The sequence below is a fragment of the Pristiophorus japonicus genome, chromosome 3, assembly GCF_044704955.1.
Source record: "Pristiophorus japonicus isolate sPriJap1 chromosome 3, sPriJap1.hap1, whole genome shotgun sequence".
NCBI lineage: Eukaryota > Metazoa > Chordata > Chondrichthyes > Pristiophoridae > Pristiophorus > Pristiophorus japonicus.
In genome coordinates, this window is record NC_091979.1 from 218,526,899 (window position 1) to 218,551,546 (window position 24,648).

At 46.5% G+C, this 24,648-nt stretch overlaps 1 protein-coding gene across 1 annotated transcript in view; it reads right to left on the bottom strand.

Moving 5' to 3' along the window:
- Positions 1-24,648, bottom strand: part of LOC139255199 (broad substrate specificity ATP-binding cassette transporter ABCG2-like) — a 230,621-nt gene that overhangs the window by 21,399 nt on the left and 184,574 nt on the right. The window contains exon 11 of the mRNA XM_070873890.1: positions 21,290-21,444. Within this exon, the coding sequence (XP_070729991.1) occupies positions 21,290-21,444 (155 nt within the window). The remainder of the gene's footprint in view (positions 1-21,289; positions 21,445-24,648) is intronic.

The following is a 24,648-nucleotide window of genomic DNA, read 5'->3' on the forward strand; positions in this document are numbered from 1 at the left end:
CTGTCCCCTTCCTGCACCTGTGCTTTCCTCTGGTGTGTGACTGTACTCATAAACATAGAAACATATAAAATAGAAGCAGTAGTAGGCCTTTCGGCCCTTCGAGTCTGCATTGCCATTCAATATGATCATGGCTGAGCCTCTATCTCAACACCATATTCATGCTTTTTCCTCATACCCCTTGATGTCTTTTATGTCCAGAAATCTATCTATCTCCCCCTTAAATATATTCAGTGACTTGGCCTCCACAGCTTTCTGTGGTAGAAAATTCCACAGGTTCACCACCGTCTGAGTGAAAACATTTCTCCTCATCTCCGTCCTAAATTTCCTACCCCGTATCCTGAGATTGTGACCCCTTGTTCTAGACTTCCCAGCCAGGGGAAACATCCTCCCCGCATCCATCTATCCAACCCAGTCAGAATTTTAGACGTTTCAATGAGATCCCCTCTCAATCTTCTAACTCTTGTGAATACAGGCTTAGTCGACCCAATCTCTCCTCATACGACAGTCCTGCCATCCCATGAATCAGTCTGGTGAACCTTTACTGCACTACCTCTATGGCAAGTATATCCTTTCTTAGGTAAGGAGACCAAAATTGCACACAATACTCCAAGTGTGGTCGCACCAAGGCCCTGTATAACTGTAGAAAGACATCCTTGCTCCTGTACTTAAATCCTCTTGCAATGAAGGCCAACAGAACCATTTGCCTTCCTAACTGTTTGCTGCACCTGCATGTTTGCTTTCAATGACTGGTGTACAAGGACACCCAGGTCTCTCTGTACATTTCCCAAGCCATCACCATTTAAGTAATACTTTGTCCTTATGTTTTTCCTACCAAAGTGGATAACTTCACATTTATCCACGTTATACTGCATCTGCCATGTGTTTGCCCACTCACTCAACCTATCTAAATCACCTTGTAGCATCTTTGCATCCTCCTCACAACTAACAGTCCCAACTAGTTTTATTTCATCAGCAAACTTGGAAATATTACATTTGGTTCCCTCATCCAAATCATTTATATATATTGTGAACAGCTGGGGCCCAAGCACTGATCCTTGTGGTACCCCACTAATCACTGCCCACCACCCCGAAAAAGACCCGTTTATTCCTACTCACTGTTTCCAGTCAGTTAACCAATTTTCAATCCATGCCAGTACATTACCCCCAATCCTAAGTGCTTTAATTTTGCACTCTTAGGTGGGACTTTATCAAAAGCCTTCTGAAAATCCAAATACACGACATCTACTGGTTCTCCCTTAACTATTCTATCGGTTACATCCTCAGAAAATGCCAGTAGGTTTGTCAAACATGATTTACGTTTCATAAATCCATGTTGACTTTGTTTAAATCCCGTTGATACTATCTAAGTGTGCCATTATCACATCCTTTATAATAGATTCTAGCGACGACTTTCCCAATGGCTGATAACAGGGAGATTCCTCGCTAGTTGCTGCAGTCGGACATATCCCCTTTTTAAAAGATGGTCACGATCACTGCATTTCTGAGATCTCACGGCATGCTCTCCTCCCTCCAGATGAGAGAGATGAGGTCATGTATTCATGCCAGCAGTGCCTCTCCGCCATACTTCAATGCCTCAGTAGGAATTCCATCTGCTCCCGTAGCCTTGTTGTCCTTAAGCTGTCTTATGGCTTTTTCTACCTCGTGCAGTGTTGGGGTTTTACTGAGGTGGTGGCGGGTAGCATGCTGTTGGATGGAGTCGAGAACACTTGAATCAAAGGCAGAGTCTCGATTGAGAAGATCTTCGAAGTGTTCCTTCCAGCAGACCTGACTGCCTCAGTGTCCTTGATGAGTGTTTCCCAGTTCTTGGCCAGCAGTAGGGTGGGGCCTTGGGTGTTTGGACCATAGGTGGCCTTGCCTGCGATGAAGAATCCTCGCACATCATGGCTGTCGGCCAGCTGCTTTATCTCCTGTGCTTTCTCCATCCACCACCTGTTCTTTAAGTCCCGGCTTTTTTGTTGGACATCAGCCTTGAGCCGTCTGTAATGCTGCTTTGCTGCTCCTGAGTTGGGTTGTTGTTTAAGGCTCAGAAATGCCCTGCACTTGTGATCAAGTCACTGGAGAAATACCACCAACGATGCCTCCGCAAGATCCTACCAATCCCCTGGGTGACAGATGCACCAACATTAGCGTCCTCGGCCAGGCCAACATCCCCAGCACTGAAGCACTGACCACACTTGATCAGCTCCGCTGGGCAGGCCACATCGTTCACATGCCAGACAAGAGACTCCCAAAGCAAGCGCGCTACTCGGAACTTCTTCATGGCAAACGAGCCAAAGGCAGAGGAAACGTTACAGGGGCACACTCAAAGCCTCCCTGAAAAAGTGCAACATCCCCACTAACATCTGGGAGTCCCTGGCCAAACATCGCCCTAAGTGGAGGAAGTGCATCCGGGAGGGCGCTGAGTACCTCGAGTTTCATCGCTGAGAGCATGTAGAAATCAAGCGCAGGCAGCAGAAAGATCATGCGGCAAACCTGTCCCACCCACCCTTTCCCTCAACGACTATTAAACCTGCAAACCACCATGTTGCAGAGGAGGACAGATCCACGGAGGATCATGACGAAACAAAGGCTCAGAACGAGGAGGCAAAGATAAATGGGGTGCACACATTCACCACGAGTTGTTCTCTGATAATGCTGAATGTTGAACTGAATGGACTCCTGGTGTCAATGGAGTTGGACACGGACATGAGCCAGTCCATCATGGGCAAAAAGACTTTCGAAAGGTTGTGGTGCAACAAGGCCTCAAGGCCAGTCTTAACTCCAGTTTGTACGAAACTAAGAACTTACACGAAAGAACTGATTCCTGTAATCGGCAGTGCTACGGTAAAGGTCTCCTATGATGGAGCGGTGCACAAGCTACCACTCTGGGTGGTACCAGGCGATGGTCCCACGCTGCTCAGCAGGAGCTGGCTGGGGAAGATATGCTGGAACTGGGACGACGTCCGAACATTATCGCCCGTTGACGACATTTTGGATGCCCAGGTCTTAAACAAATTTCCTTCGCTGTTCGAACCAGGCATCATGAAATTCCAAAGAGCAAAAGTGCAGATTCACCTAATTCTGGGGGCGTGACCCATCCATCACAAGGTGAGAGCAGTACCGTACATGATGAGAGAAAGGGCAGAGATTGAGCTAGACTGGCTGCAAAGAGAGGGCATCATTTCTCCGATCGAGTTCAATGAGTGGGCCAATCCTATCTTCCCGGTTCTCAAGGGAGACCGCACCGTCAGAATCTGTGGTGATTACAAAGTAACTATTAATCGTTTCTCCCTGCAGGGCCAATACCCACTACCAAAGGCCGACGACCTCTTTGCAATACTGGCTGGAGGAAAGACGTTCACGAAGCTAGATCTGACTTCAGCCTACATGACACAGGAACTGGAGCAATCATTGAAGGCCCTCACCTGCATCAACACGTACAAAGGTCTTTTTGTTTATAACAGATGCCCATTTGGAATCCGATCGGTGGTTGCGATATTCCAGAGAAACATGGAAAGCTTACTGAAGTCGATCCCGCACACCGTGGTCTTCCAGGACGACATCTTGGTCACAGGTCGGAACACAGTTGAGCATCTGCAGAACCTGGAAGAGGTTCTTAGTCGACTCAACTGTGTGGGGCTCAGGTTAAAATGTTCGAAGTGCATTTTCCTGGCACCTGAAGTATAGTTCCTGGGGAGGAGGATTGCAGCAGACAGCATCGGGCCCACCAATGCAAAGACGGAGGCAATCGAGAACGCACCGAGGCTACAGAACGTGATGGAGCAGCGGTCGTTTCTGGGACTCCTGAACTACTTTGGCAACTTCTTACCTGGTCTCAGCACACTGTTAGAACCACTGTATGTCTTACTACGAAAAGGGGATGAATGGGTTTCGGGCAAAAGCCAAGAAAATGCCTTTGTAAAAGCGAGAAAATTGTTATGCTCAAACAAATTGCTTGTGTTGATGATCCATGTAAGCGTTTGCTACTAGCAAGTGATGCGTCATCATATGGTGTCGGGTGTGTATTGCAACAAGCTAATGAATCGGGAAACTGCAACCGGTTGCTTATGCATCCAGGAGTCTGTCTAAGGCTGAGAGAGCCTACAGCATGATTGAGAAAGAAGCGTTAGCATGTGTCTATGGGGTAAAAAAAATGCATCAATACCTGTTTGGGTTAAATTCGAATTGGAAACTCACCATATCCACTAATATCCCTGTTCTCTGAGAGCAAAGGGATAAATACCAACGCATCGGCCCGCAGCCAGAGATGGGCGGTCAAGTTGTCCGCATACAACTATATCATCCGCCACAGGCCAGGCACAGAAAACAGCGCCGATGCTCTTAGTAGGCTGCCATTGCCCACCACGGGGGTGGAAATGGTGCAGCCCGCAGATCTAGCCATGGTTAAGGAAGCATTTGAGAGTGAGCAATCACCCGTCACTGCCCGGCAGATCAAAACCTGGACAAGCCAGGACCTCTTATTATCTCTAGTCAAAAGCTGTGTGCTTCACGGGAGCTGGTCCACTGTACCAGTGGAAATGCAGGAAGAGATAAAGCGTTCCAGCGGCGCAAAGATGAAATGTCTATATAGGCAGACTGTCTTCTGTGGGGCAATCGAGTAGTGGTCCCCAAGAAGGGCAGAGACACCTTCATCAGTAAACTCCATAGTACCCACCCAGGCATCGTAATTATGAAAGTGATAGCCAGATCCCACGTGTGGTGGCCCGATATCGATGCGGACTTAGAGTCCTGCGTTCACAGATGTAATACATGCTCGCAGTTAAGCAATGTACCCAGGGAGGCGCCGCTAAGTTTATGGTCTTGGCCCTCCAAACGATGGTCTCGGCTACACGTGGACTATGCAGGCTCGTTCTTGGGTAAAATGTTCCTTGTGGTTGTAGACGCGTACTCCAAGTGGATTGAATGTGAGATAATGCCGGCTAGCACGTCCACTGCCACTACTGAAAGCCTGCGGGCCACGTTTGCCACACACGGCCTACCCGATGTCCTGGTGTCCGGGCCATGTTTTACCAGTGCTGAGTTCAAAGAATTCATGACCCGTAACGGAATCAAACATGTCACATCTGCCTCATTTAAACCAGCGTCCAATGATCAGGCAGAAAGAGCAGTGCAAACCATCAAGCAAGGCTTGACGAGGATAACTGAAGGCTCACTGCAGACTCGCCTATCCCGAGTCCTGCTTAGCTACCGCACGAGACCCCACTCACTCACTAGGATCCCACCTGCTGAACTGCTCAAGAAAAGGGCACTAAAGACAAGGTTCTCGTTAGTTCACCCTGATCTACATGAACAGGTAGAGAGCGGGCAGCTTCAACAAAGTGCATACCATGATGGCGCAAATGTGTCACACGCGATTGAAATCAATGATCCTGTATTTGAATTAAATTATGGACAAGGTCCCAAGTGGCTTCCCTGCACTGTCATGGCCAAAGAGGGGAGCAGGATGTTTCGGGTCAAACTTTCAAATGGACTCATTCACCGGAAACACTTGGACCAAATCAAACTCAGTTTCATGGACTATCCTGAGCAACCCACCTTGGATCCTTCCTTTTTTGATTTCCCAACATACACACCAGTGGCAAACGGCACCATGGTTGACCACGAAGCAGAACCCATCATCCACAGCAGCCCAGCAGGGCCCAACACACCAGGCAGCCAGCAAGACCAGCTGCACAGCAGCCCAGCGAGGGCCCAACAAATGATTCAACAACACCAGCTTTCACACCGAGATGATCAACCAAGGCAAGAGGGCCTCAGGTCGACTCACGTTGTAAATAGTTACACTATTGACTTTGCGGAGGAGTGTTGTTATATATGTATACTTGTATTTACTCTGTACAGCCACCAGAGGCCTCATCCCCTGGGGTCCCAAGGGATCTCATAATCCCTTGGGAGCACAGGTATTTAAGGAGACTTCATAGGTTGGAGAGGCACTCTGGAGACCTGCAATAAAAGACTAAGGTCACACTTTACTTTGCGCTCGCAGTGTTCAGTCTGACTCGTTCTCCATACACAACAAAAGTCACCTACGATTACTGTAGTACCCTTGTTACATGCATCTCTAATTTTGTGTTTGATGCCGTCCCCTACACTACCACGACTGTTTGGAGGCCTATCGTCAACTCCCACCAATGTTTTCTGCCCTTCGGTGCTCCTTAGCTCCACCCAGACTGATTCTACATTTTGATTTTCTGAGACAATATCCTTTCTCACTATTGCTCTGATTTCATCCTTTACGAACAACGCCACACCACCCCCTCTTCCTTTTTGCCTCTCCTTCCTAATATCGAATATCCTTGAATATTCAGTTCCCAACCCTGGTCACCCTGCAATCATGTCTCCTTAATTGCAACTATATCGTATCTGTTTACATCTATTTGCGCTGCTAATTCGTCTACGTTATTACAGATGCTTCGTGCATTCAGATACAATGCTTTTAAGTTTGTCTTTTTAACATTATTAGACATGTTTACATTATTTTGTACTACAGCCCTATTTGTCTTATCACTATTTTTTCTTATCTGGATCCTATTTGTTCGTGCACTCTTTTGTTTGTATGCTCTGTCCCTTCCTGACATAATTTGGTTATCCTTACCACAATCACTTTCCTGCATTGCTTCCTTTTCTTTTCTCTTTAGCATTCTAGATTTCTCTCCACTGTGACAGTCCCCCCACACCCCCCCCCCCTTATTTCGTTTAAAGCCCTGTCTATCTCCCTAGTTATTCAGTTTGCTCGACCTCTGGTCCCAGCATAGTTCAGGTGTAGTCCGTCCCACGGAACAACTCTCTCTTTCCCGAGTATTGGTGCCAGTGCCCCACGAATCAAAACCCACTTCTCCCACACCAACCTCTGAGCCACGCATTCATCTCCCTGATTCTATTGACCCTATGCCAATTTGCTCATGGCTCTGGTAATAATGCAGAGATTATTACCTTTGTGGTTCTGCTTTTCAATTTAGTCCTTAGCTGTTCAAACTGTCTCAGCAGAACCTCTTTCTTAGTCCTTCCTATGTCATTGGTACCTACGTGTACCACGACAACTGGATCCTGCCCCTCCCATTCCAAGTTCTTCTCCAACCTGGAGGAGATGTCCTTTACCCTGGCACCAGGTAGGCAACACAGCCTTCGGGACACACGCTCTCAGCTGCAGATAACCCTATCTATCCCCCTAACTATAGTGTCCCCTATTAGAACCATCTGCCTCTTTACTCCCCCCATATGAATGGCTTTCTGCACCACGGTGCCTTGGTCAGTCTGCTCATCCACCCAGCAGTCTGTACACTTGTCCACAAGGTTTGCAAGAACCTCAAATCTATTGGACAAGTGCAGGGACTGAGGCTCCTGCAATACTACCTCCTGGTTACCCTTACCTGCTTCACTCGCAGTCACACCCTCCTGTCCCTGACCATGTGTCAATTCTAAAGTATTTAATCTAGAGGGTGTGACTGCCTCCTGGAGCAAAAAGTCCAGGTAACTTTCTCCCTCCCTGATGTCTCGCAATGTCTGCAGCTCGGACTCCAGCTCCTCAACTCGGAGCCGAAGTTCGTGGAGCCGCAGACACTGATCGCAAATGTAATCTCCCTGGACCAAAATGACCAGAAGTTCCAACATTTTGCAGCAGCAACACATCTCCTGTTTTTCCATTATTTAATTAAATGAATTAGTTTGGCGTTAATCAAGTATTTACCCTATAGAGGTTATTAAATTAGTTAAACAAATCAAGGTTAGTTTTTCGTATTTAGTTATATGCTATATGTTAATTTAAAAGAAAAACGTAGCCCAGAATCACCACCAATCACTTACCTGCCTTACCTGTGATGTCACATAGCAGAGTTCTCCTCACCCAGAGCCGTGCCATCTCCTGGGAGAGGCAAAAAGACAGATAAAAAACACAGGCCAATGGGGAAAAAATTTGGGAAAAGTCCTGGGGTAAGTGTAAACCACAAGGTGATAGGAAGGGACAATATGTATGAATATAAAGGGGCTGCAGGAGGGGTCAAAACTAAAAATCATGGTTTAAAAACTAGTATTAAAACACTCTATCTAAACGCACGCAGCATTCGAAATAAAATAAATGAGTTGACGGTACAAATCATTAAAATGGGTATGATTTGGCGGCCATTACAGAAACGTGGTTGCAGGGTGGCCAAGACTGGGAATTAAACATACAGGGGTATCTGACAATTCGGAAAGATAGACAAGAAGGGAAAGGAGGTGGGGTAGCTCTTTTAATAAAGGATGATATCAGGGTAGTTGTGAGAGACGATATTGGCTCTAATGAACAAAATGTTGAATCATTGTGGGTGGAGATTAGAGATAGTAAGGGGAAAAAGTCACTGGTGGGCAGAGTTTATAGGCCCCCAAACAATAACTTCACGGTGGGGTGGACAATAATCAAGGGAATAATGGAGGCATGTGAAAAAGGAACGGCAGTAGACATGGGGGATTTCAACCTACATATCGATTGGTCAAATCAAATCGCACGGGGTAGCCTTGAGGAGGAATTCATAGAATGCATACGGGATTGTTTCTTAGAACAGTATGTTACAGAAGCTACAAGGGAGCAAGCTATCTTAGATCTGGTCCTGTGTAATGAGACAGGAATAATAAACGATCTCCTAGTAAATGATCCTCTCAGAATGAGTGATCACAGTATGGTTGAATTTGTAATACAGATTGAGGGTGAGGAAGTAGTGTCTCAAACGAGCATACTATGCTTAAACAAAGGGGACTACAGTGGGATGAGAGCAGAGTTGGCTAAAGTAGACTGGGAACATAGACTAAACAGTGGCACAATCGAGGAACAGTGGAGGATGTTTAAGGAACTCTTTCATAGTGCTCAACAAAAATATATTCCAGTGAAAAAGAAGGGCGGTAAGAGAAGGGATAACCAGCCGCGGATAACCAAGGAAATAAAGGAGAGTATCAAATTAAAAACCAATGCGTATAAGGTGGCCACGGTTAGTGGGAAACTAGAAGATTGGGAAAATTTTAAACGACAGCAAAGAATGACTAAGAAAGCAATAAAGAAAGGAAAGATAGATTACGAAAGTAAACTTGCGCAAAACATAAAAACGGATAGTAAAAGCTTTTACCGATATATAAAACGGAAGAGAGTGACTAAAGCAAATGTTGGTCCCTTAGAAGATGAGAAGGGGGATTTAATAATGGGAAATGTGGAAATGGCTGAGACCTTAAACAATTATTTTGCTCCGGTCTTCACAGTGGAAGTCACAAAAAGCATGCCAAAAATTGCTGGTCACGGGAATGTGGGAAGGGAGTACCTTGAGATAATCACTATCACTAGGGGGGTAGTGCTGGACAGGCTAATGGGACTCAAGGTAGACAAGTCCCCTGGTCCTGATGAAGTGCATCCCAGGGTATTAAAAGAGATGGTGGAAGTTATAGCAGATGCATTCGTTATAATCTAGCAAAATTCTCTGGACTCTGGGGAGGTACCAGCGGATTGGAAAGCAGCTAATGTAACGCCTCTGTTTAAAAAAGGGGGCAGACAAAAGGCAGGTAACTATAGGCTGGTTAGTTTAACATCTGTAGTAGGGAAAATGCTTGAAGCTATCATTAAGGAAGAAATAGCGGGACATCTAGATAGGAATAGTGCAATCAAGCAGACACAACATGGATTCATGAAGGGGAAATCATGTTTAACTAATTTACTGGAATTCTTTGAGGATATAACGAGCACGGTGGATAGAAGTGTATTTAGATTTCCAAAAGGCATTCGATAAGGTGCCACACAAAAGGTTACTGCAGAAGATAAAGGTACGCGGAGTCGGAGGAAATGTATTAGCATGGATTGAGAATTGGCTGGCGAACAGAAAGCAGAGAGTCGGGATAAATGGGTTCTTTTCAGGTTGGAAATCGGTGGTTAGTGGTGTGCCACAGGGATCAGTGCTGGGACCACAACTGTTTACAATATACATAGATGACCTGGAAGAGGGGACAGAGTGTAGTGTAACAAAATTTGCAGATGACACAAAGATTAGTGGGAAAGCGGGTTGTGTAGAGGACACAGAGAGGCTGCAAAGAGATTTAGATAGGTTAAGCGAATGGGCTAAGGTTTGGCAGATGGAATACAATGTCGGAAAATGTGAGGTCATCCACCTTGGGAAAAAAAACAGTAAAAGGGAATATTATTTGAATGGGGAGAAATTACAAGATGCTGCGGTGCAGAGGGACCTGGGGGTCCTTGTGCATGAATCCCAAAAATTTAGTTTGCAGGTGCAGCAGGTAATCAGGAAGGCGAATGGAATGTTGGCCTTCATTGCGAGAGGGATGGAGTACAAAAGCAGGGAGGTCCTGCTGCAACTGTACAGGGTATTGGTGAGGCCACACCTGGAGTACTGTGTGCAGTTTTTGTCACCTTACTTAAGGAAGGATATACTAGCTTTGGAGGGGATACAGAGACAATTCACTAGGCTGATTCCGGAGATGAGGGGGTTACCTTATGATGATAGATTGAGTAGAGTGGGTCTTTACTCATTGGAGTTCAGAAGGATGAGGGGTGATCTTATAGAAACATTGAAAATAATGAAAGGGATCAACAAGATAGAGGCAGAGAGGTTGTTTCCACTGGTCGGGGAGACTAGAACTAGGGGGCACAGCCTCAAAATACGGGGGAGCCAATTTAAAACCGAGTTGAGAAGGAATTTCTTCTCCCAGAGGGTTGTGAATCTGTGGAATTCTCTGCCCAAGGAAGCAGTTGAGGCTAGCTCATTGAATGTATTCAAATACAGATAGATAGATTTTTAACCAATAAGGGAATTAAGGGTTATGCGGCGCGGGCGGGTAAGTGGAGCTGAGTCCACGGCCAGATCAGCCATGATCTTGTTGAATGGCGGAGCAGGCTCGAGGGGCTAGATGGCCTCCTACTGTTCCTAATTCTTATGTTCTTATGTTCTTTCTGACCCAACCAGGCAATCGAAACTAGTCCAGGAGATCACACTGTCCGTATGCTGTGGCTTTTATCCCCACCCTTGGGCCTCGATCTGCTCCCATTCAGGTATGCTGCCGCTCTGTGGAAAAAGTTAGGAAAAACAATGCAACACCTCCTGCTCCCACTTCACCGAACTCTCCCACTTACCAAACTCTGTTTTCCCACTCTGAGCTGCTGTACTCTGGAATAAATTATCCAGTAATTCCTCCTCCTTCTCCCTTTTGTGTAGGGGTTTCTCTCGACCGCACTCCAGCTCAACAACTCTAAGTTGGAATGTCTCATGGCAGAGACATTTCTTGTAGATGTGGCAGTTTGGGACAGACTCGTTGTCCGCAATCTCCCACGTACTACAACTCTTTTTGGGGGCAAACATAAACATTAAATCAAGTGCCCTCCGATCTGGGGGACACTCCAAACATTCTTCAGGCCTTTTTTGTGTTTTTTTGGGGGGTTTTTTGTATTTTTTTGGTAGTTTTTTTTGTGGTTTTTTTGTGTTTTAAAATCATAAATTTTACAAGTGCCCGCTATAAAAGAGGAGGGGGACACTAAAACCCGGCAATTAAAACAAATTAAACTTTAAAACATATAAAATCAAATTAAAATTTGGTTGCCGGGGGTGACGATGCACTCCAGTCCCTCCGGCGCCCACCTCTTGCGGAAGGCCGCGAGCGTACCGGTGGACACCGCGTGCTCCATCTCCAAGGACACCCTGGCCCGGATGTAGGTGCGGAAGAGAGGCAGGCAGTCGGGCTGAACAGCCCCCTCGACCGCCCGCTGCCTGGACCGGCTGATGGCACCCTTGGCCGTGCTCAGGAGCAGTCCTACGAGGAGGCCCTCGGACCTACCCGCTCCCCTCCGCACAGGGTGCCCAAAGATCAGGAGTGTGGGACTGAAGTTCCCACATATTACAATCCTGACATCTGCACTGCAATGCCTTAATTAATTAATTAATTTATTTGTTTGTTATTTGTAGTTTATTTCTTGAACTAATTGGTTACTTGAGGTCTAGATTGATCAAATAGCTGGATTTAGCTAATGTTAAATAAATTACTAGTTAGTTACTGTGATTAATTACTTAGCTATTTATCAGTTACGAGCATCTTTAAATGCAGTTAGAATTTAATCACTTAGCACATTTTTCTTTGACTTACATTTAGTTGCACTAATATTAAATCCTTACTAATTCAAGCTCAACACTAACCACTAAAGATACTAAACACACAAAGGGATATCTAGACACTTAACTATATGCTTATTCTAATTTCCTCAGGTTCTGCCATTCCTCTCTGTGACAATCATGATGTCACTTTTTCTATTACCTCCGGGGCGATTATTTACTTATTTACATTTGCCCCTTGGTTTAAAGTACCTCCTTCCACCTCGGCACCTAATTTCTACTTCTTCAGAACTGGATGCTATTACAGATGAGCTGCATTTAAAAAGGAACAGGAAAAGAGGAAGAGGGAGGGGAGAGAGAAAGAACACAAACATAGACACACGGGAAAAGAAATGCATGCAAAACAGCGAGATTTTATGGCATGCGTCATTAATCTCGCCGTTGCAGGAAATTCTGGGCATTGACACTCCAATAATGTCACTTAGGACCTCCTTCTTCTACTCCCAGACCCTCTCACAAATTCACAGAAATCTATCAATCTCAGATTAAAATTAACAACTTACAGAAGAAAGGTCCAAACTTCTACTACCCATTGCGTGTAGAAGTGTTTCCTAACTTCATTCCTGAAAGGCCTGGCTTTAATTTTTAGGCTATGTCCCCTAGTTCTAGATTCCCCAACTAGAGAAGCAGATTATTTGGCTGCAATTTCGCCTACCTGGGCAGGTTCATGGCAAGAGAGATCAGTTGCAGGAGGCGAGCCCGTTGCTATCTTCATCCCGCTGAAAAAAAAATATTGTCGTAATGGGCCTTGTTAAGCCCGCTTTGACATCAGCGCTGACATGTTTGGTGCCAGTATAATTAAAGGGGCCATAGCCCCATTTGATCTCACTTGGGATATTCAGAGGCTTCAGTGATGGGACTGTTTGTAGGTGTTGAAAATGAGTTCTCAGAGGCAGAGGGCTGTTCCTTGCTTCAGCGACGACTCCCTTCATCTTCTTGTTGAGGGAGTCAGAGCATGTAGGAGGTTCTCTTCCCTACTGATGGTAGGAAGAGGCCTCTCCAGGTGATGGCTGCAGATCACAGAGGAGGTGACGGGCAGGTCAGTGGTTATGTGGACCTGAGTACAGTGCTGCAAGCGGTTTAATGATCATCTAAGATCGGAAAAGCCGCACTTACCTTTATGCTGCTGTGCCTGTCATCACATCCCCATCACCCTGCATTCCCAACCCTACTCCTGCACATCTTTACTCACCCCAACATCTCTTGCTCCTTCACGCTTCTCTATCTACATGATCACAGGGGAGAGGGGCTCATTATAGCAACCCGGTGACAGAATAATTTTCCATACACCTACATGGCATTCATCTGTCACTCATATGCAATCTGATGTCAAGAGAAATTCATTGCTCATCATGGTACCTGTATACAATCGACATATCATATATCTAACTGATGTCTTTACTCTCCCACAGATCCATTCCACTGTCCAGGGGGAAGACCAAAAGGACTCCTCAGAGGAGCCTCCACCTCTGAAGGCGCAGCGTCACTGCAGACAAGACAAGCCAGCACCAGGGCAGATACACACACCTTGGTGGGTCCTTCGCGAGATAAAGTAGTGTTGTCACCTGGTGTCTCACACATCACAAGTGAGCAAGAGCAGATGGTAGAGACAGTGTCAGCAGTGGAGACTGCTCATTGGAGGGTGCAGGAGTGAAGTGCAGGAGGCTAAGACAGATTTTGCAACGGCGGTGATTGCGAGTGTGAAGAGAATGAAGGCATCCATCTCAAACATGACCACCACCATGGCACACGCACCTGCAACTGTAGGTTCCTCCATAGATAGGATGGCCACCTGCATGGAGGACATAATGTGCCAGTCACATGAGCACATGGTTTCAATTCATAATAGATAGTCATCAATGGAGAATAAATGGGCATCTATTGAGGAGAGAAACCAGAGGCTCAGAGGCATCCTTTGTAGGAGGAATGTCAGTATACACATGGGTCCTCATGGCCCTACTGATGTGCAGCAAGGTGTTAAAGCACATGGAATTGGGGGTAATGTACTGACGTAGATAGAGAACTGGTTGGCAGACAAGAAGCAGAGAGTTGGGATAAACGGGTCCTTTTCAGAATGGCAGGCAGTGACTAGTGGGGTGCTGGGACTCCAGCTATTTACAATATACATTAATGATTTAGATGAAGGAATTGAGTAATATCTCCAAGTTTGCAGATGACACTAAGCTGGGTGGCGGTGTGAGCTGTGAGGAGGATGTTAAGAGGCTGCAGGGTGACTTGGACAGGTTAGGTGAGGGGGAAAATGCATGGCAGATGCAGTAAAATGTGGATAAATGTGAGGTTATCCATTTTGGTGGCAAAAACACGAAGGCAGATTATCTGAATGGTGGCAGATTAGGAAAAGGGGAGGTGCAACGAGACCTTGGTGTCATGGTGCATCAGTCATTGAAAGTTAGCATGCAGGTACAGCAGGCGGTGAAGAAGGCAAATGGCATGTTGGCCTTCATAGCTAGGGGATTTGAGTATGGGAGCAGGGAGGTCATACTGCAGTTGTACAGGGCCTTGGTGAGGCCTCACCTGGAATACTGTGTTGAGTTTTGGTCTCCTAATCTGAGGAAGGACGTACTTGCTATTGAGGGAGTGCAGCGAAAGTTCACCAGACTGATTCCAGGGATGGCAGGACTAACATATGAGGAGAGACTGGATCGACTGGGCCTGTATTCACAGGAGTTTAAAAGAATGAGAGGGGATCTCAAGAAACATATAAAATTCTGACGGGACTGGACAGGTTAGATGCAGGAAGAATGTTCCCGATGTTGGGGAAGTCCAGAACCAGGGGACACAGTCTAAGGATAAATGGTAAGCCATTTAGGATCGAGATGAGGAGAAACTTCTTCACTCAGAGAGTTGTTAACCTGTGGAATTCTCTACCTAGGAGAGTTGTTGATGTCATTTCATTGGATATATTCAAGAGGGAGTTAGATATGGCCCTTACGGCTAAAGGGATCAAGGGGTATGGAGAGAAAGCAGGAAAGGGATACTGAGGTGATGATCAGCCATGATCTTATTGAATGGTGGTGCAGGTCGAAGGGCCGAATGGCCTACTCCTGCATCTATTTTCTATATTTCTATGTTTCTATGTTTCTATGTTCTCCAGGTACTTGCTAGCAGAGAAATGCAGGTGGCCCATGAGAGGGATGATGGTGGGAGGGGACATGGAAGTGGGGCTCCTCTCCAAGCGTTCATATTTCCATCCCCTTCCCAACCCCTTGTTCAGAGGCTGCCCGGACAGTGATGGCTGAGTCTGCACCTGCACAATTGCAGGAGGAGCAGACTTTGGCGGGGCCCTCACATGCTCCAAAACTCAGAGACCCACCGCCAAAGGCATCTAAACAGGCGCAGCATGGAAGGAAGGAGGCTGCCTCTACCTCTACCTCTGCTGAAGCCACAGGGGTAGCACCACGTAGAAGCACTCGGAAAAGAAAGATCCCACACAAATAGTCACAAGGGTAGTTGGTTGGGTGTTTTCTTAAATATTATTGTGAAGTTTATGTTCTATTAATTTGTTCTATTAAATCATTTATTTCTGAAACTGTTTAGTCCTTGCCAAATGTGTGTGCATAATTGGAAGTAGCAGAGTGAACAGTCAAGGCTCAGTTTAGCTCCAGCAATTGTTGTGACAGTGAAAAGAATGGACTGGTCATTGTAGGGATGCTCTATGGTGTTGCGGTGGGGTGATGCCAACATGTCTATGCATGTGGCAGCCATATGTCTGTGCTGCATAAAGTTAACTAAATCTGGCAATGATGAGGCCATCCCTGGCCCAACAGGTAGCAATGTGGTCGTGTGCTGATCGCATTCGAACTGCTGGCTCCTCCAGGTCTTCCTCATCCCTGTCTTCAACTTCAAGCTGCTTCTCTTTCTCCTCTGAAGAGGCTGTCGTTCTGCTCCTTCTTCCTCATGCAGCACTAATTCTCACTGCTGTACTATGTTGTGCAGGGAGCTGCAGACCACGATGATTCTCGAGATCCTGGCTGGTGCATACTGAAGGGCTCCTCCAGACCTGTCCAGGCATCTGAAGTGCTTTTTGAGCAATGCTATTGTCTGCTCTATGACACTTCTGGTGGAGGTATGGCTTTGATTGTAATACTCCTCAGCCTCGTTTTTTGTAATCCTCAAAGGTGTCAGGAGCCACACCTTCAGGTGATAGCCCTTATCTTCAAGTAGCCAGCCAGAAAGACCTGAGAGGTGCGAAGACCTGAGAGAAGATGGACAGGTGCAGGATGTAAGAGTCATGGCAGCTGTCAGGGAACTTTGCCCACACATGGATGATGATCTTCCTATGGTTGCAGATCTGCTGCATGTTAAGGGAGTGGAAGTCCTTGCGGTTGACAAAGACTGATGGGTTATTATGGGGTGCCCTAATGGCCAAATATGTGCAGTCGATGACGCCATGCATCCGTGGCGGCCTGAGGGAATGGGTTAGCTGAAGGGAGAGAGCCGGAGACACAGGCCCAGCTGCTGGGAGGGAGCAGCGTGCGGCGGCCTGGCTCAGAAATCGGTGCGGTCCCGGCCTGCAAGACCATCAACAGGCTGAGGCCATTAGGGGGAGCAGCGTGCAGTGGCATATCACTGCAGGGAGCAGCGTGTGCTGCTACAGGAGGGCGACAGCTGACTGCAGTGTGGGCAGGTACAGGAGGAGTGGCGAGGTCGGGGCGAAGGAGCGGCAAGAGTTCGTAGAGGGATGTGATTGAGGTCCAGGAGAGGTGAGAGTTCAGGGCGCAGAAGAGGCGAGGGCCCAGGGGCAGCACAGGCCAGCCCACACTGCGATATGTGTGCGCACTAGGTCCATGCAGCAGAGCTGGTCTCTAGTCATCTTGGTTAATCCTTGCCACTAGACCAAGACCTAGCTCTGTCAAGCCCGTGCGGTGGCTGGGGTGCAACGGCCACAACATGTTACAAAAATCCACGCACAGGCATCTTCCACCCTTCAAGATGTAGTTCAGGATCCGGAATGAGGTGATGATCAGCCGTGATCTTATTGAATGGTGGTGCAGGCTTGAAGGGCCGAATGGCCTACTCCTGCACCTATTTTCTATGTTTCTATGTTTCGATGAGGTCCATCATTGAAATACCTGTGAACTTATCCCTTTTCAGCATGGAAGCAAGTCATCCTCATTTCGAGGGACTGCCTATGAGATGATTGGCACCCGTGGGAAGCCAGCCAGAGCGACAACGCCGAGAATTCAATAACACTGGCTTCATCAGTGGCAAAGTGGATATAATTGGCGGACTTGTCAAAGAGGACATCGGTGAGCTGTGTGATGCATCTGTGGGTGGTCGACTGCAAAATACCGCAAATGTCTATAGCAGATCCCCAGAAGGAGCCTGAAGTGAAGAAGGTGAGAGCAGAGTGACTTTGACAGCTGCTGGTAAGGGGTGTCCACCCATTCCTCTGGGCTGCTGGTCTTGCTCCGGCAATCTGCAAATGTCTGCGACAACCTGGCACAATAGCCTGAGCCTCCTGAAGCACTGCTAGAGAGTCATGTTGAGGAATCTCTATGTTAGAAATATAGAAACATAGAAACATAGAAAATAGATGCAGGAGTAGGCCATTCGGCCCTTCGAGCCTGCACCGCCATTCAATGAGTTCATGGCTGAACATGCAACTTCAGTACCCCATTCCTGCTTTCTCACCATACCCCTTGATCCCCCTAGTAGTAAGGACTTCATCTAACTCCTTTTTGAATATATTTAGTGAATTGGCCTCAACAACTTTCTGTGGTAGAGAATTCCACAGGTTCACCACTCTCTGGGTGAAGAAGTTTCTCCTCATCTCGGTTCTAAATGGCTTACCCCTGATCCTTAGACTGTGCCCCTGGTTCTGGACTTCCCCAACATTGGGAACATTCTTCCTGCATCTAACCTGTCTGAACCCATCAGAATTTTAAACGTTTCTATGAGGTACCCTCTCATTCTTCTGAACTCCAGTGAATACAAGCCCAGTTGATCCAGTCTTTCTTGATAGGTCAGTCCCGCCATCCCGGGAATCAGTCTGGTGATTCCCTCAATAGCAAGAATGTCCTTCCTCAGGTTAGGAGACCAAAACTGTACATAATACTCCAGGTGTGGCCTCACCAAGGCCCTGTGCAACTGTACCAACACCTCCCTGCCCCTGTACTCAAATCCCCTCGCTATGAAGGCCAACATGCCATTTGCTTTCTTAACCGTCTGCTGTACCTGCATGCCAACCTTCAATGACTGATGTACCATGACACCCAGGTCTCGTTGCACCTCCCCTTTTCCTAATCTGTCACCATTCAGATAATAGTCTGTCTCTCTGTTTTTATCACCAAAGTGGATAACCTCACATTTATCCACATTATACTTCATCTGCCATGCATTTGCCCACTCACCTAACCTATCCAAGTTGTTCTGCAGCCTCATAGCATCCTCCTCGCAGCTCACACTGCCACCCAACTTAGTGTCATCCGCAAATTTGGAGATACTACATTTAATCCCCTCGTCTAAATCATTAATGTACAGTGTAAACAGCTGGGGCCCCAGCACAGAACCTTGCGGTACCCCACTAGTCACTGCCTGCCATTCTGAAAAGTACCCATTTACTCCTACTCTTTGCTTCCTGTCTGACAACCAGTTCTCAATCCATGTCAGCACACTACCCCCAATCCCATGTGCTTTAACTTTGCACATTAATCTCTTGTGTGGGACCTTGTCGAAAGCCTTCTGAAAGTCCAAATATACCACATCAACTGGTTCTCCCTTGTCCACGCTACTGGAAACATCCTCAAAAAATTCCAGAAGATTTGTTTCTGTTGGGGGTATCACTTCCAACATGGTCCAGCACTACACTGATGCCCTCTGCCCTGTGCATTATCAGATGGTTGAGGAGAAGGTTGGCGCTCTTGTTGTTGGTGCTGTTGTTGTGCCTGGTTCTGCTGCTGTTGTGGCTGATTGACATCAGATTCCGAGGACCAAAGTGAGAGAGTATAAATCGTGCCAATTCTGATGTAATATATAGCAGGGGAAGTTGAGATGACAGAAGCAATCTGTCAATGGGGAACGAGGTTGTCCAAGGAGGTGATAGTGGGTAGAGAGTTTACTCCAAATGCTTCCAACCTACATAAAACTCAAATATGTTTTCCAAATCCTGTAAGCTGTAGCTTCTGAGATTTGAAAGTAAACAGCTGTGAAATGGGAGCTTTTATACCACATTTACAGCTGTCAAGTAATCAGAAGAATGGATACCGATTGAACACCCGATCTACTTACCTGACGTGATTGCCGAGCGACGTGAACCTTGCGGAAAATCTGGTAAAATGCTAAGTACAACTCAAAATTGTCTTTAATAGCCTCTTGACAAGGTCTTAATCACCTAAATTGCCTCCCCTGCCGCTGCGCGACTGATCTGTTCACCATTGACAGACCCAACACCTGGGAAAGTAGTGTGGCAGCGGGTTGTCAGGGGGATCCTGACCCGCTGTCTATCATAAATAAAATTTAACAGCTGACCTGTCACCGAACCGTTTAATATCTTGAAAACTTCGATCAAATCACCCCTTAATCTTCTAAATTCCAGGGAATACAACCTCATTTTCTGTGTTTTGAGTGTTTTGAGACATTATCCTATTCTCAGATTCCTATTCTCAGTGCCCAACATTGAATTCCTTATTGCCTTCATGGGTGCACTGGAGCATCTGGAAGCACTTCTGCAGCTGATCTCATTCTCCCCTGCCTGAAGCTGCTGCTCCTTCAGTTAACTTCCACTCTCTGCTACTCAAAAAATGATGTTCCCCTTTACCGGCCTGCAGCCTTTTAAAGTCTGCACCAGCACTGAAGTTCCCATCCTACCATCAGCAGAATCAAGAGTGAATTTACTGCTCCAAACCCATCTTGCATGGTGCTTGAGGCCACCAGGAGTTAGGCAAATGCATCGGTCAATTTAAGGGCTCATAAATGCCAGTAAAGCGTCGCATAAGTGGAAAATTGGATCCACCATGCCATTCAACTAGTGAACTACTTGCACTGTGAGTCTGTGTTGGTACTGCTAGGCAGAACACAAAAGAGAGGTCAGAGAGATTAGGAACTGAATTTTCCTCTACTCTACCACTCAGCAGAATAGTGGTAAAATAAAAGCAGTACATTTCGGCGGGGACCCTACCACCGCTAATCTCAACTTCCTTCCTTTTCTGATGGAGGGAAATAGGCCAACCGACCCCATACTAAAAATAAATGACAGTGTTGAGGCAGGCCCTGGAACTTCGCTGATCTCCATCCCGCCCACCACTGCTACATTGATCCCAGGGACCACCGGGGACGGGTAGCAGTATCCCTGGGTAGCAACAGAAGGCGTAAAAGGGCCCAGCAGTGGGCACCCTTCCCTCTCCTTTGGCCCCAAAGTGATACCTTGTTTAGGGCTTGGCTCAGTCAGAGATGAAACTAAAATTCTTCCTCACCTTTTCAGGGCACTTCTACCCCTTTAACTGGCTTACTCCTCTTTGGGTGCATCATCCTCCACTAACAGTGGCAGGCTCTCTCTTACTGGTGGGGATCCCACTCAGAGCCTGCCCTGCATATATAAACAACCCTGACACAGAAAAATGTGTTGTGGTCAAGGCAGGCTCAGTGTATGATTATAAGTCTCAGTCCCATCCACTTGCAGCAAGGAACCTGCCCTGATGGGAAATCCAGACCAAGATATTTTAAACACAACAGAGTGGGTCACTAAGTCAACAACTGGTGGTTGTATGGAAGGTTTGTGGTACAAGCAGGAAGGAGAAAGCTGTGAGGTTTTCAGCAACCATGCCATTTGAATTGGGAATAATGTAATTACTGAAGGAATTAGGGCTAGACTGCTTAGCCAAGAGGCATCCAAGGCATGAGAAGGGAGTACGGGCATCATTAATTGTCAGCTAACATGGTTAATGACTGTATGGTGTAGGCTTATGGGCTTCCGCACTCACCTAAAGGGCAGTGTGAATTCGAGCGAGCATGGAGATAGCTCTGATAATATGAAGGAGAGCAGGTAGAGAATTAGCCACAGTAGTGAGATGGACTGCCAATAGAGAATTACTTACAACACTGCAAGGGATAACATATATAATGAAAATTCACTTCCCTTAAGTATTGCCTTTAGATCACACAATATAAGTACTTACAGATGTAAAAACAAAAGCGGCATTGATTATCACGCTTGCGGTAGGCATTGTATCCAATCCAGCACCAACGGCCATGGCCAGGGATGTAGATGCATATGATGTCAGTAACAGAGTAAGCATGAAGAAGAAGAAATTGGCAGGAATACTCTGATAACCTGCAGATAGAAAATTTCTATATTATTCTTTAGTTGGGTACACAATTAAGCTTGTCTGTCTTTCTCATTTTACTTGTTTAGGTTTTGTTTTTTATATTCTGCATTATAACTTTGAGAAACCAAAGTGAAGAACCAAGGTGGTGGCGGGGTGGGGGTGGTGGGGGTGGTGGGGTGATGTGGTGGTGGGGAGGGAGGGATAGGAGGGAGGGTGGCAGTGGGGGACTTCATTATTGCCCTTATTTCAGCTGGGGAGTTTAAATTAATCAAATTCAAAATCCCAACTCCATCCCGCCGCATTTCCCGCCACCGTAGTATTAACGGCCCGATGATGTCATCAGCGTCACATCATAATTTTAACGTCAATGTGGGGAGAGACCTGCGCTGAGACATAGTCAGAGGAGCTGATTGCCCAAAAATCTTCCTTCTCTTTGAATTCCCCTAGGCCCTACAAAGAGTCCTTGGGCCTCCCAAGCCCCAGCCTCCCCCTGATCTTCAGAGAATCTCCAGCCCCAGTATCTCCAATCCCACTGCGATTGTTGCAGTATCTTCAGCCCTTGGCAATTCTAAACACAATTGATGAGGGAATCCCAAGTCCACTGACTGCCGGAGACTGTTTATCATGGCTGCAGCCATATTCCCACTCCCAACTGCTTTGGAGGAGCATTGCTGCTACTGCTGGTCGCAACTAAAATATAAAACTTACCTTGGCTGGGCCTCTTCTCATCAATTGCACATGGAATTGATCAGAATATGCATGGTGCAACACTTCAACCATTTCAAACCCAAAATGACAATCAGAGTCCTAGAATCTCAATTTATATATTGAATGGGCCTACCACCTGAAACAGCCAGGTGTTTTGGGCACCGAGGTAGGCCACTTTACAAATGGCACTGGCCACATTGTTGGGCTTAAGAGGATGGTAAAGCTACCAATCCCTTCTTGAGGTAATTTCTGTCCCATTAACACCAGGTGATACAAGTTACAATTGATCCTTGGACTCTTTGGCCTTGAAAGCAGATGAATGAGAGGGATGGAAATGATTGTTTGGAAATGCATTATTTCACATTATACACAACTACCAAATGGTAGAATTCTTTATGAAGATGGAGAGTGACAGTGTTAATTTAGAGACTAGGGTCCTGAACTTAAGGAAAGGTAACTTCGACGGTATGAGACATGAATTGGCTAGGATAGACTGGCAATTGATACTTAAAGGGTTGACAGTGAATAGGCAATGGCAGATATTTATAGATTACATAGATGAACTTCAATAATTGTACATCCCTGTCTGGAGTAAAAATAAAAAGGGGAAGGTAGCTCAACCATGGCTAACAAGAGAAATTAGGGATAGTGTTAAATCCAAGGAAGAGACATATAAATTGGCCAGAAAAAACAGCAACCCTGAGGACTGGGAGAAATTTAGAATTCACCAGAGGAGGACAAAGGATCTAATTAGGAGGGGGATAATAGAGCATGAGAGGAGGCTTGCAGGGAACATAAAAACTGACTGCAAAAGCTTCTATTGATATGTGAAGAGAAAAAGATAAGTGAAGACCAATGTAGGTCCTTTGCAGTCAGAATTAGGTGAATTTATAATGGGGAACAAAGAAATGGCAGACCAATTGAACAAATACTTTGGATCTGCCTTCACTAAGGAGGACAAATAACTTTTCGGAAATACTAGGGATTCGAGGGTCTAGCGAGAAGGAGGAGCTGAAAGAAATCCTTATTAGTCAGGAAATTGTGTTAGGGAAATTGATGGGATTGAAAGCCGATAAATCCCCAGGGCCTGATAGGCTGCATCCCAAAGTACTTAAGGAAGTGACCCTAGAAATAGTGGATGCATTGGTGATCATTTTCCAACAGTCTATCGACTCTGGATCAGTTCCTATGGATTGGAGGGTAGCTAATGTAACACCACTTTTTAAAAAAGGAAGGAGAGAAAACAGGGAATTATAGAACAGTTAGCCTGACATCGGTGGTGGGGAAAATGTTGGCATCAATTATTAAAGATGAAATAGCAGAGCATTTGGTAAGCAGTGACAGGATCGGTCCAAATCAGCATGGATTTATGAAAGGGAAATCATGCTTGACAAATCTTCTGGAATTTTTTGAGGATGTAACTAGTAGAATGGACAAGGGAGAACCAGTGGATGTGGTGTATTTGGACTTTCAAAACATTTTTGACAAGCTCCCACACAAGAGTTTAGTGTGCAAAATTAAAGCACCTGGTATTGGGGGTAATGTATTGTCGTGGATAGAGAACTGGTTGGCAGACAGGAAGCAGAGAGTCAGAATAAATGGGTCCTTTTCAGAATGGCAGGCAGTGACCAGTGGGGTGCCGCAGGGTTCAGTGCTGGGACCCCAGCTATTTACAATATACATTAATGATTTAGATGAAGGAATTGAATGTAATATCTCCAAGTTTGCAGATGACCCCGCAGTGTCTCTCCTGTGGCGGCCTCATGGGTCTGGGAAGGCTGCTATGTTTCTTGTGTAGAAGCTACAGATGTACTAGGACACTCTCGACCAGCTCTGGTCCTGGAAGGACCGGCTGGAGACGAGGCAGCACCCTCCTTGGAGGGTTCAGTCGGCTTTGGCTCGGGCGACTCCATGCTTGGAGGCAATAGCGGAGTGACAGGTCTGGGGTCAGGAATGGTGTGATCCTGAGAACACATCATCAGGATCCTGGTCTGAGGAGCCTGCATCACTCGCTGGGAGAAGCACACCACCAGTGGCACCAATCTGAGGGAGCTCAGGTCGGTGCTGCGGCGCCACATCAGAAGGTCCCCTGTGGCCCGTGGTGGACCCAGCTGTAAAGGCAACTCTGAGGTGTTGGGTGGCATCCAGCTGAGACTACATGAGAGTAGCCACAGTCTCAAAGCCACCAGAGATGATAGCAGTAAGACACTCTGTGGATGTTTCCCAGAGTGCATTAGAGCATTCTGAGCCTCCAAGGCTGCGGCCATCCTCTCCAAAGCAGCATTGATATGCTCATTCACTTGCGCCTGTATTGTAATGGTAGCTGCCACATCACCAATGAGTCGCGGCATCATAGCTGGATCCACACAGTCTCTCAGGGAGTCCACCATCGCCTGCACACTGACAATGATGGGCTCCATGGTGTGCGCAGAGCTGTCGACAATGTGGGAAGCAGAATTCTCCATGCCCCTGACCACTTCTGACAGCCTTGCCACTGACCC